Below are 10,339 nucleotides of genomic sequence, written 5' to 3' on the forward strand. Positions count from 1 at the left end.
TNCGCACCACGATGTACAACGTCCACAAGCANTGAGTTCAAGGCCAGCNTNGTCTACAGAGTGAGTTCCAGGACAGCCAGAGCTACACAGAGAAACCTTGTCTCAAAAAACCAAAACCAAAACCAAAACAAACAAAAAACCCACAAAAAACCCCCCAAAACCCCAAAAACCAAAAGCCAAACCAAACCAAACCAAGAGCACTGACTGACTGCTCTTCCAGAGGTCCTGAGTTCAATTCCCTGCAACCACATGGTGGCTCACAACCATCTGTAATGGGCTCTGAAGAGGACATCAACTCCCTGGAAAGCTACCTACTTACATCTGTCCCATTGCTACCCACTAGTCAGGTGTGGAAACAATAATTCTTAGACAGTCCCTAGCAGACTCACTGCACACACCTTGATTTCCAAGATTATTCTTCATTAAAATGAGTTAGGGCTTGGGAGACATTCCAAGTCTATGGTAAGCACAAGTGAGCATAAAGATGTTCTGTGCCAGAAGCAGGACACACTCAGAGATTATAGAAACTTGGAACAACTGAATATAAACAAACAAAGAAAACAAAACAAACAAACAAACAAACAAAAACAAAAGCAAAAAACCCCAACAAAACCCAAGAGAAACTAACTAACAACTAATTAACAGATTAATAATACCTTGTATTTGTAAAAATTTGTTTAGTGGATAATGGTTCACACATAGAAATGTGATAGGAAGAAAGAGAGGCAGACTTTACACAAGAATTCTATTTATCATGCAGAAGAGATGACTAAGTTAGGAAATCACTCCTGTGCATCCAACACAACACAGGGAATACAACAGTCACATGGCCTCAGGGATTAAACTTCACAAATTATTACAGGGGAAAACCTTACACCCTTAACCCACAGGCTGCATTCGCCAAACTGATCATCACCAAAGACAGCATGGTTAAGCTGGAGTGGCTAAAGAAAGACACGGAAAGTAACATTGACTTTGAAATACTGAGAGCAAAGATGTTTAGGGGAGGCCAGGCCCAGCGGTGCACACTTTCAATCCCAGCGTTTGGGAGGCAGAGGGAGGGGCAGGTAGATCTCTGAGCTGCAGCCAGCCAGGTTTACATAGTGAATTTGAGGCCAGGTAGAATTACATAGTGAGACTCTGTTTCAAACAACCAACAAATAAACAGTCAAATCAGGCAACAGACAGTTTAAATTAAATCTATTTGTGAGGAAGGGGAGAAATCGGGATCACTGTAAAAAAGGCTATCTTTGACCCATATTTTTATCATAAAATTATTATCATAAAAGACTTTTATTATTATAAAAGACTTAAAAAGAGGGGAAAAAAAGAAAAAAAAAAGGTCTTGTTTTTGAGACAAGTTTTCTCTGTGTAGCCCTGGCTGTCCTGGAACTGACTCTGTAGACCAGGCTGGCCTCGAACTCAGAGATTCTCCTGCTTCAGCCTCCCAAGTGCCAGGAGCACTTTTAAAAGAAGGTTTTTCAGACAGGTTCTCAAACTGCTCACCCAGGATGGCTCTGGACTTGCCATCTTCTTGCTTAGATTCATGAGTGCTGGAATTGTGGGGGTATGCCACCATGCCCAGCTTCAACGTGTCTCAAGATGTGACTGATGTCTTGTGGAAAAACACTATCCTTTTTAATCTTTTTTTTCATTGCTGGGGATCAAGCTCATGTCCCTGTGCATGCTGGGAAGTGCCCCTCAGTGTGTTAAAAAGATTTTTATCCTCACTTTATATGACCCCCGCCCCGGTTCCATGTAAAGAAGCACAATGCCAGGGACACAGCTATGGGATCAAACCAGGTTCTTATTCTGCAAATATAAACCATTATTTAAGAATCCAGGGTTTGTTCTGGAGATCAGCAAGCTATTCAAAGTTTAGACCAACTTCTGCTTATCTCATGGCACTGTAAGGCCGTGGATATGGGTGTGATTAATAGCCAGTGTTTCTGGGGAGACAGAGGGACTGAGTGTGGTGTGTAGCATGACACTTTGTCTATATACAGACAATGGGGTTTGTGGGTTAATAGAATAAAAGAAACTAAAATACCAAGGGGGTCTGAAATGTTTTTGTGACTGTCTGTACTTGCTTTCTATGATGGCTGATCTTGGTTGTCAACCTGACTACACCCAGAACCAACAAGAACCTAAGCAGCCATACATGCCTGTGAGGGATTTGTTTGTTTGCTTGTTTTTTTGGACTGGGCCATTTGAAGTGAGAAGACCCACCTTAAATCTGAGCGACACTTTCTGGTAGCAGCCCACATAAAAGGACATTGAGGAAGGAAGAGCTTGCTCTTTGCCTACTTGCCCTCTCTCTCACTGGCAAGTTTACCTGCTGCCGGGGCAGTTCTTTGCTGGGATTAGTACCGAACTCTTCAGGAGTCCAATATACACTGAAGACAACAGCTTTCCAGAAATTCTGTGCAACTCCAACACCATATTGGGATGCTGAGACATCCAGTGTCATGGGTTGAACAACTACTGGATTCTTGGCCTTTCTGTCAGGAGACAGCCGTTGTTGGACTACCCAGACCACAGCCCATAAGCCACTCTAATAAATCCCATATATATAATTCTATCTATCTATCTATCATCAGTCAGTTCTGTTTCTTTAGAACCTTGACGAATACACACTTATATACTGAGGGAGGGGGAGTGTGGCACAGTGAACCCCTCAAGATGTTCTTAGAGTTGGAATCTAGGGATCTCTGAGAATAAAACAGAGTGTAGACACTGACAAAGGCATAAAAGAGCTCAGCAACCTTTTCTGAAGACTTCCCATAAGGCGGCAACGCCGACGGCCCTGAGTCCCAGACCAGCTGGGGGCCCTTACAGAGTCACCTCGCCACGCTTAGAAACTAAGGACACGGATTCTTCAGTGTAAAGCCATGTGTTGGCTGTTCTTCTCACCTGGACTAGGGCCTTCTACAATTTCTTTCATCACCATCCATGGCTCTTCTAAGACGGGGATTACAGTTGGCCTGTACACAGTCAGTCCTGGTTGGGAGGAACAGAAGGAGTTTATCCTGAGGTGAGGAGCTAGGAGCCTTCATCACCTGACTTCTGCTTGGGCCTCTGTGGGGAGACAACGGCTTGGCTCATGGACCTACTAGGAGCACTAATAGGAGCACTAGGTGTGAGGCAGCAGCCAGTAGCAGTGCAGTACTGGGCACTGGGCTGCACACTGGCCCACCCAGCATGCCTTTCTTTTGGGAGCAGTAGACATGACCATTTTTGTGCTCGAAGGAGACTTCTCACCACTAGACTGTGTTTCAGTCTGGTCCTCCAGGCGCCTAACCTAATGTTTAGTAAGGAGGGGCAGGAACACACTGTGTCAAGCCTTTGGGGAGAAGAGGTTTCTCTAGATCTTACCTAGAGAAACCATGTTCCAATAGTTCTGTAAAGTCACAGTCTTATACAATTCCTTCTGAACAGGGCGCATCAGTTCCCAGTCCTCTTGGGTGATGTCCACAGCTACGTCGTTGAATGTCACCGAGTCCTACAATATCAAACGTAACTTAGCTCGGCTGAAGAACGATTGAGGGCAGAGACAGTGGTGACACTGCCGGTGTGGCTGTGCTGGTGGGGGGTCACAGAATCTAAGTCTCATCCTGCCCGGTGTGGTGGCCTACACTGTAACAGCAGCATTCAACAGGTTGGGGTAGGAGAGTCCAAGTTCCAGGCCAGCCTGAGCTACATGGTGAGACCTTGTTTCCAACTAACCAAAGTCCAAAAACCCTCATCTGGTGTATGGCTGACTCCACAGTATCCTTCAAAGGTCCTTAAAGGGATATCTAAAATTAAGGTAGAATGTATTGTTTTCAGCTGGTACTAGCACATGCATTTGGTGGCTCCAAAGAAGAAAAGGGCTGGGGCACAGCTCAGTGGTAAAGCACTGACGTGTCTAGTGTGTGTGTGTGTGTGTGTGTGTGTGTGTAAGTCACACACACACGCACATACACAGACACACATACACAGACACACACACAAGGGGGGAGGGGAGGGAGAGAGAAAGAATCATGCCTATGTCATAACGTGTATGCAGGTCAGAAGGCAGTCTTAGCTGTCAGCCAGCCATCACCCTTTACCTTCTTTGAGACAGGGTTTTGTTTGCTAGCTCGCCTGTGAACTTCCAGGAATTCCCCTGTCTCTGCTTCCAATCTTGGCCACAGGAGCTCTGGATTTATGGATGTACATTATCACATCTAGCTTTATGTGGGGTCTGGGGATCCAAGCTCAGGTCCTCATGCTTGTGTGGCAAGCCCCTCTGCCTACTAAGCCATCTCTCAACAACAGGAGCAAGGCGGAGAACTAGGTGACGGACGTGATTTAGCCTTAGGAAGAAACTCAGCATGCTGTAATTGAAAAATGCACAGGCTCTACAGAGAAATGCAGAGTCCACTCTTTTTATTCCTGTTGAACTGCTGCATTTGTAGATACATTTCCTGGAGAGGTTATTGTCGCTTTTTGTTCTTGTCAAAAAAAAAAAAAAAAAAAAAGTGTTTTAAAGGCAGAGTCTCACATGTAGCCCTGTCTGGCCTGGAACTCACTGTGTAGAGCGCTGGCTTCTTGAACCCACAGAGATCTGCCTGCTCCTTGTTCCCTGGTGCTGGGATTAAAGCAGTGCACCACCAGGCTCTTCATTACTCTGGCGGACTCCTTTTCTCAGTTGTAACTTGAAAAAAGATTACGTATTTTTGAGTCAAGGTCTTAGTGTGTAGCCTATGTTGGCCTTGAACTCACAACACTACTGCCTTAGCCCTGCCCAGCTGAATACAGAGAGAGTAGAATCATATTAAGTTTCTAATTTAGGGAAACGACAGCTTCACAGTTATTCAAGGGTTTCTTTTTTTCTTTTTTTAATGTCCTATAAAATGACAAAGGACATTAAAGTGCTGCAAAATCCATACTGTGTTTAGTTCTACGTATCTTCAGATTCTCTTTTGAGTGTGTGCTCATGTATGATACTGGCTAAATAATCTTTTATTTTGTTTTATCACATGGTCTTTACATAGGATATATTTTTTTATAAGCTATTTTCTAAAGCAGTCCATTTCTAAATTCCTAACACAATTTCCTGTGATTTTTCTCATTTTCCAAGTAAATATGCTTATGTCATCTATAAAGAAGTAATGGTTTGGTTACCAGAGGCTTTCCAACTTCAGGAGATATCTAAACCTGTATCTCTCTATATATATCCCCAGAAAATCCTCCTCTTAATGTTGCTTGAGTTGTTATTCCTTAAAACAAGAGACTACCAAACAGACGATCACAGAACATACGACCTTGACTTTTTAATGGATAAAAACATTAGCAACCACTACTATAATCTAGGATAACCAGGTATCTCATATTTAGTGTGTGCAATCTAAAAGGCAAAGTCTACTTTCTGGCATTGAATAAATGAGGCCAGGGGTGGTTAAGAATCTTGTGTCAAGCCACAGATTCAGCAGCAGAGCCAAAAACCCAAACCCAGATCCCTTCTGGTTGTGGGGCCCGTCTCTTAGCTTTCACACAATACTGCTGACTAAAGTCACAGTGAGGAGGTCGAGGGAGGAGCACGTGCTTCCCGAAGGAAAAGGGGGGCCCGAGTTTTGGACGGGGCCTTTGAGGTCTTATCAGTTATAGGCCCAGGACAAAATGTCTTCATACACTAAGAAGCAACTTTAAAACCACAGAAGAAAAGTCAGACTCACTTTGGTCACCACGTCACTGAGCCACCCTGCCTGGAAAGCAGGGTTGGGGTCATCCTCTGGGGTGTCTTGGGGGAGGACAGAACTCTGAGGAGCTGGGAAGACAAGGATGATTAGTCTGTGTGCACGGCCTAGGACACACTTTACCAGACATCTACACTTCCTTAACGCAAGAAGGTGAAAGACACTGACAGCTTTGCTAATACTTCAGCTTCCGAGGAAAGGCCAATGACTTGGCCTATCCTATCAATGCAGACTTCAAAACCAAGCCTGCCTTGGCACTATATGCAAAAGCCATACTTCTCCACTAGTTTTGTCTGTTTTGGTGGTGCTGGGATTGAACCCTGAACTATGTGCATGCAGCAGGGCCAGCACTGCCAGGCTGTAGATATCCTCTGCTCTCTAAATCTCTGATACAAAGTTGTGAGTTGTCTCAATCCATGAATGCTTTTTGGATACTTTCTATTTTGGAAGTATGTATCTGAAAAACCCAACTCATAATGCTAATGGAGTATGAGCATAATGGTGCAAACCTCTGGAAGTCACAGTGGTCCCAGGCGCTCTGAAAGGGGACACGATGCAGGAATGGACCGCATGTTAAAGTTCATTATATGCTGACCTTTATTCTCCCCAGTTTCATTGGGGGAGGGGAGCTGTTCTCAGAAGTGCTAGGTGTCCTCTCTAACTACCCAGGGATTCTACCCTCCCCCCCCCACCCCCCGGGGCACAACTCTTACCTCCTTCTTCTAGAATCTGAGTCAAATCCTCCACCAAAGCCACCACTTCTTCGCTGCTCTCTGGGTTCTGAGAATTTACCCAAGTCCTAACCTCCCCAGGCAGGATGCTCAGAAATTGTTCCAGCACCAGCAACTCCAGAATTTGTTCCTTGGAATGAACCTCGGGTCTCAGCCACTTCAGGCAGAGCTCTCGGAGCTGACACAATGCTTTCCGAGGACCTGCCACGTCGGGGTATGGGAAATTTCTAAAATTCTGTCGACAGGTTTCAGTGTCGCGCAAGAGTCTTGAGGTGAGTGTCTGCTGCTCAACACTGCAGGGTCCCTTTTGGGTCTTGTCTGGCTTCCACATTAGAAGGACTTGGGAACGTGAAGAATTCGCCATCTTCTTTCTTGAGGCTAACATTGCTACAGACAGGAGAACCTATCTCACAGTATCCTTTACTTTTCCAGAATTGAGCCAACTGTTTGAAGTCTCATGTGACAGTCACAACAGTTTTTTTCCCCCAAGGGCTGCTGCAGCCAGGTCCAGAATGGAACCACGATAAAGTTAGTATCTTGTAACAAATTCTGAGTCCAGAACTTGCATGGATGAGCAAGACCCTGAAACACAAGAATTGTCTTAGTTAGGGTTACCATTGTTACACCTTGACCAAAAGCAACTTGGGAGGAATGAGTTTATTTGGCTTGTGCTTCCACATCACAGTTCATCATCAAAGGAAGTCAGGACAGGAACTCAAACAGAACAGGAACCTGGAGGCAGGAGCTGATGCAGAGGCCATGGAACAATGCTGCTTCCTGGCTTGTTCTCCATGGCTTGCTCAGCCTGCTTTCCTATAGACCCTAGGACCACCAGCTCAGTGATGGCCCCACCCACAATGGGCTGGGCCCTCCCACACCAATTGTTAATTAAGAAGATGCTCTACAGTCTTGCCTACACTTCAGTCTTATAGAGGCATTTCCTCAACTGAGGTTTCCTCCTCTGAGATGATCACAGCTTGTGTCAAGGTGACATAAAACTAGGCAGCACAAATGATCTCTTGTCAGTTTGACACAAAAATGCATCACCGTTGAGCTACAGCCTTTCCCTTCTTATTCATTCCCAAGATCACACATTAATATCAACATCACAACATAAAACATTTTCAAACTTAAAAAGCCCCATAAGTGTTATAAAATCAAAGACTTTACTTTAGTCTCTTTTAAAATCCAAAGTCTCTCAACTGTGGGCTCCTATAAAATAAAAGATAAGTTACTTTCTTATTTCAAGAGGAAGGTACCAGGGCATATTCATAATCAAATCAGACCAAAGCTGAACTCTTAACTGTGTAAATAACTCAATGTCCAGTGTCTGATGGAATCCATTCACAATCTCCTGGGCTCCTCCAGAAGGCCTGGGGGGCACTTCTCTGGCTCCAATCTCTGCAGAACACACAGCTTGTCCTTTAGGCGCCAGCTGGATTCATACCACTGCTGCTGCTGTCCTTGATGATCACCCCCACGGTACTGGCACCTCCAAAATGCTGGGGTCTCTTGATGAAACTGGACTGTATTCTCACCAATACCTTCTGCGCTGGCTAGTCTTATATTAACCTGACACCCAAACTAGATTTATCTCAAAGGAGGGAACCTCTATTGAGAAAAATGCCTCTATAAGTTCCAAGTATAGGGCATTTTCTTAATTAGTGACTGATGGTGGAGGGCCCAGTTCATTGTAAGTGATTCCATCCCTGGGCTGGTCATCTTGGGTTCTAGAGAAAAAAAGTAGGCTGAAAAAGCCATGAGAAGCAAGCCAGTGAGCAGCACCTCTCCATGGCCTCTGTATCAACTCCTGACTCTGGGTTGCTGCTCTGTTTGAATTCATGTCCTGACTCCCTTTTACCATGAACAGAAACGTGGAAGTGTGTAAGCCAAATAAACTCTTTCCTCCCCAACTTACTTTTTGGTTGTGGTGTTTCATCTCAGCGACAGAAACTGTCACTAAGAAAACCTCTTCTGGCATTTCTTCAGGGATCCCAGCCCTGCCACACAGCGCTAAGCCCCAGATGCTTGCTGTTGCTCTTTCCTGCCATCAGAACCAGTACCATCAGAGTGACTCTTACCCAACTAAGCTTGGCAGCCAGAATGAGGTATAATCTTGTCTACCTCTGAAATCTAGCTTCTTGGGCTGACCCCGAGGAAACACTTCCCAGAAGACTTCACTCAGTGACACCGGCCTCTTTTTAGTCATAGCTGACTATTCAGTTCCAGATGACCAGACACCAAAGATTCTTCACACCAAAGGCCAAGTTTGCCTTTCTCTCCTGCTCCTAACATTCTTCCCTTCCAAGCTCCTACAGAATAGCCCACGGAGCTCCCAACACTCAACGACTTTTCTAGCCTAAAGTTCCAATGTCCTCCTACAACCTTCCCATAACAACATGGTCAGGACTGTGACAGCAATGCCCTACTTCTGGTTCCAATTTTTGTCCCAGTTAGGGTTACTACCGCTGTGATGAAACACCTTGACCAAAAATCAATCTGGGGAGGAAAGGGTTTATTTGGTTTGTGCTTCCACAGCACTGTTCACCACCAAAGGAAGTCAGGAGAGGAACACAAACTGGGCAGGAACCTGGAGGCAGGAAGTAGCTGAGTCTTATAGAAGCATTTCCTCTGTAAGATGACCATAGCTGTGTCAAGGTGACATAAAACTGTCCAGCACAAGAATGGACCATCAGCCCAAGAGTTTTTGGTGTTCTCTGCTACTCCTCATACACACAGAAGCAGACTCCTCGGAGTGCAGGATAAACACACAGGATTTACTCTGGCCTTCTTTTCCTCTATCCATGGACTTAGAATACATTCATCCTTGAGAGGGACAGAGGCGGACAGAGGCACACACACACACACACACACACACACACACACACACACACACACAGAGAGAATGTGTGTTTATTGCAGGTGGTGTTAGAAGCAATAATTTAAGGAATCATGAGCAGAATGGCTAATTTCTAACTTGTTAAAAACTAATCACTTTGCAGAAAGAAATGTTTCAATATCTAAGTCACTAATATTCTGGATGTTCTCAGCAACAGAGCAAATCTGTGATTACTGGGACAAACTGGAGGTTTGCAAACAATCTCATAGGGGCGGGGCCAAGGCGATCTATTTATCTGCCTTGCATAGTCTGCTCTATTCTCAGAGCAGAGAAGACAAGCCTGTTTGGCTGTGATTGGAGGCCCTCTCGGGAGCTACCTCAAGTGTAAATCGAAAGCACGACCCACCTCCCAAAGCCAACCTCACAAGTATCCCGACACCGAGAAGAACCAACTCGTACTTGTTTGGGGCTCCAACTCCCAGCCTAGCTCATCCATAGTCATGCATGCCCTGAGGAGATGCGCCCGCCTTGCCTCCAGCCGCCTCCCCTTCCCAGCCTGCCACGGGCCGGCCTCCCCGTGGACATTCGCGTTCGGACATCAGTACCTGTCACTCGGGCCCCGTCGGCGCAGCTCGGGCAACAATGGCGGCGGCGTGGCGGGAGCCTCCGTGGCAGGCTGGACCCAGAGCTGCACCGGGGGCTCAGCTTCACCGCTTTTCTCCCTGGGAGGAGCCGGGAGCCGGCAGGACACGCTCGTCCCAGTCCGGTCCCCAGAGGCCCCGGCCGGAACCCCTAGCTCCCGGGCTTCACTGCGACCTCGCCTCGGCGCCACTGCGCATGTGCTAGTGGAGAACGCTGCTCGTCCGTACAGCCAATGGGAAGCCGAACCCAAGCCTTCCCATCCCGAGCCCCAGGCCCAGGACCTGTCTCTATGGCAACCTCCTCCACCCATCACCATGACTTGCCTGTTAGCTACAAGGTTTCGACGGGAACTTTAAAGTTTTCCTGGGCAGAGACAGGCCTGGCAGATGACCTGGATATCAGGGCTG

At 46.2% G+C, this 10,339-nt stretch overlaps 1 protein-coding gene across 2 annotated transcripts in view; it reads right to left on the reverse strand.

Annotated features, from left to right (window-relative positions):
• The window catches only part of Znf287 (zinc finger protein 287), a 16,755-nt gene extending 6,621 nt beyond the window's left edge, over positions 1-10,134 (reverse strand). The window contains exons 1-5 of one of the 2 annotated variants that reach the window (XM_029546327.1): positions 9,896-10,134; positions 6,434-7,033; positions 5,700-5,791; positions 3,376-3,502; positions 2,914-3,000 (exon numbers count right to left, since the gene is read on the reverse strand). In XM_029546327.1, coding sequence (XP_029402187.1) covers positions 2,914-3,000; positions 3,376-3,502; positions 5,700-5,791; positions 6,434-6,836 — 709 coding nt within the window. In that variant the 5' untranslated portion in view covers positions 6,837-7,033; positions 9,896-10,134. The remainder of the gene's footprint in view (positions 1-2,913; positions 3,001-3,375; positions 3,503-5,699; positions 5,792-6,433; positions 7,034-9,895) is intronic. The other variant, XM_029546328.1, reaches the window with a different exon arrangement.
• Between the last annotated feature and the right edge of the window lie 205 nt (positions 10,135-10,339).

This window comes from Mus pahari, chromosome 14 (genome assembly GCF_900095145.1).
Source record: "Mus pahari chromosome 14, PAHARI_EIJ_v1.1, whole genome shotgun sequence".
NCBI classification, from domain to species: domain Eukaryota; kingdom Metazoa; phylum Chordata; class Mammalia; order Rodentia; family Muridae; genus Mus; species Mus pahari.